The sequence below is a fragment of the Penaeus monodon genome, chromosome 39 (assembly GCF_015228065.2).
Source record: "Penaeus monodon isolate SGIC_2016 chromosome 39, NSTDA_Pmon_1, whole genome shotgun sequence".
Classification (NCBI taxonomy): Eukaryota; Metazoa; Arthropoda; class Malacostraca; order Decapoda; family Penaeidae; genus Penaeus; species Penaeus monodon.
Window position 1 is genome coordinate 14,771,187 of NC_051424.1, and position 2,659 is coordinate 14,773,845.

The 2,659-nt window shown below is 67.8% G+C and overlaps 1 protein-coding gene across 1 annotated transcript; it reads left to right on the plus strand.

Moving 5' to 3' along the window:
• The first annotated feature begins 450 nt into the window (after nucleotides 1-450).
• Nucleotides 451-1,365, plus strand: LOC119597479 (collagen alpha-1(III) chain-like). Its single transcript, XM_037947056.1, has one exon. It carries the CDS (start codon nucleotides 451-453, stop codon nucleotides 1,363-1,365), a length of 915 nt encoding a protein of 304 aa, XP_037802984.1.
• The last annotated feature ends 1,294 nt before the right edge of the window (nucleotides 1,366-2,659 follow it).

Here is a 2,659-nt window from a genome sequence, read left to right on the forward strand (position 1 = left end):
AAAAAACCCGAGGAAACATACAGAAGGTTTTCTATTACCCGGGACTTCATACACATACATGCAAAAAAATTACAAACAGGGCGTGGGAGTGGAGAGGGCCACGGAGCGGTGAGGTCCATGGCGGAAGGGGCACACAAGTCGAAATCACGGGACAACACTGAATTTTGCTGGTGCTCCTTTTTGGGGCCCCGCGAGTTTTAAAAGGGAAACCTCGTCCCCACAGGGCGAAGGCCCAAACACGGGTGACCGGGGGGGCCCCCCTTGACCGAGTAAAAAATTCCCGGGAAGGGCCCCGGGGTTGTTGGGGGAAAGGGGACAATCACGGCAAACTACTGCCGCCCCCCGAGTCCAGAGAACCCCGTCAGAGGACAGCAGTGCCAAGGAACTTTCATCTCGCCCCTCTTTTTTTAAGTAAACATCCGGAGTGGATATTATCCCAAGCACTTGGGGATGAGGTTTTTTGATCTTTTAACCTGGGCCGCTGTCGGTTTCCCTGGTGAAGTACTCCAGGGCCTTCCCTCCCGTCACCCCCACTCTCCCGGCGATCACGGTCCTCCTTCGTCGGGCTTGGTGCACGTCGCTCCCCCACCATCCCCCCTACTCCCCGGGAGCTTCTCCGGGGTGTCCCACGGGAGCCCTCCGGGGTGTCTCGGGGGGCAGCTCCCCGGGGGTCCTCGGCAGGCCTCCTCCCGGGGGGTCCTCGGGGGCAGCTCCCCCGGGAAGGGCCTCGGCAGGCAGTTCCCCCCGGGGGTCCCCGGGAGGCAGCCCTCCTATGTCCCCCGGCAGGCGTCCTCCCGGGAAGTCCTCGGAGGCAGCTCCTCGGATATCCCGGCAGGCACTCCTCGGCTATCCTCGGCAGGCAGCCCCCCCGGCATTCCTCGGCAGGCAGCTCCCGGCATATCCTCGGCGGGAGCTCCTCCCGGGAATCCTCGGGAGGCAGCTCCTCCGGCAAAATCCCGGCAGGGGCTCCTCCCGGGAAGTCTTCGGGAGGGAGTCCCCGGCAAGTCCTCGCGCAGTCCTCCCGGGAAGTCCCCGGCAGGCGCCCCCGGCAATCCTCGCGGAGTCCCCCGGTTATCCCGGCAGGCACTCCCGGATACCTCGGCAGGGGAGCCCCCCGGCATATCCTCGGCGCAGCTCCTCCGGGAAACCCCGCAGGGGCTCCTCCGGCAAACCTCGGCAGGCAGTCCTCCCGGGAATCCCGGCAGGCCCCTCCGGGCATTCTCGGCAGGCAGCCCTCCGGCAAATCTTCGGCAGGGAGTCCCCGGCAAATCCTCGGAGGCGCCCTCCGGAAGTCCCCGGGCAGCTCCCCCGCATATCCTCGGAGGCAGCCCCCGGGATATCCCCGGCAGGCAGCTCCTCCGGTAATCCCGGCAGGGAGCTCCCCGGGATATCCCCGGCAGGCAGCCCTCCGGGAATCCTCGGCAGGGCTCCCCCGGCTATCCTCGGCAGGCAGCTCCCCGGCATGTCCTCGGCAGGCAGCTCCCCCGGCATGTCCCCCGGGAGGCAGTCCCCCCGGCGTCCGTTGCCCACCAGCCCCTGGGCGGGGGATCCCAGCGAACCGGTCCTTGGGGGCATGTTATCACCCCCCAGTTGCTTCTCCTGCGCGTCCTCGGCAGGGGTTTCCCCGCGGTCCCGGCGGGGAGTTTTTTTGGCGTCCCCCGGCGGGGATTTTTTCCTGCGCGCCGGGCAGGCAGTTCTCCGGGGAAGGGGACGCTCATCCGGTGCGTCGGGCAGGGACGACTCATCCGTGCGTCCTGGGGAGCGACGCTCATCCGGGGCTCCGGGCGGGGCCCACTCACCGGTCGTCCGGGGAGGCGACGACTCATCCGGCGTCCTGGGCAGGGGGACGACTCATCCCGGTGGTCCCGGAGGCGAAACCCACTCATCCGGTGCGTCCTGGGCGGCGACCTCACCCCGGGGCGTCGGGCAGGCCGACCTCCGGCCTCCCGGGCGGCGACGATCACCCGGGCGTCCGGGGGAGGCGACGTCATCCGCGCGTCCGGGCGGCGACGATATCCGGCGCGTCTGGGGAGGGGAGACTCATCCCGGGGCGTCCCGGGAGGGGACGACCATCCGGGCCCGGGCAGGCGACGACTCATCCGGGGCGTCCCGGGGGGGCACGATCATCCGGCGGTCCTGGGGGGGCGACGCTATCCGGCGCGTCCTCGGCAACGACGATCATCCGGGCGTCCCCGGGCAAGCGACGATCTCCGGTGCGTCTGGGCAGGTAGCCCTCCGACACCGATGCTCCCATCCCTTGGGCAGTCCCACGCCAAGGTCGTTCGGGGCACATCTCCACCCCTTTTCCAAGCGGACATGCAACGGCGGCTAATCCTCCGACTAGTTTCAGTCGCTTGCGTGGTGTTCACGTCGGTGAGGGTTCCCCCCCGCGCCGTTTCCCACGGCCTTCCCTGGAGTCTCTTTCCTTTGTCCGTCTTGCCAAGGATTCCCCGCGACGGGTCCTTTTGGGAGAGGAACGCGTCCCGGTGCGACTTGTGGACCGTTGCTCCTTGGCCAGCGTTTTTACTCCCGGGACTGAGTTCCCCGACTGCTCCCCCGGGGGGAGGGGGAGAGCAAGGCCAAAAGCGGGGACCCGTTCCTCCTAGCGCTTTCTTGCCTTCCCCCCTTTTTCCTTTTCGGTTCCCACGCTGCTCTTCCG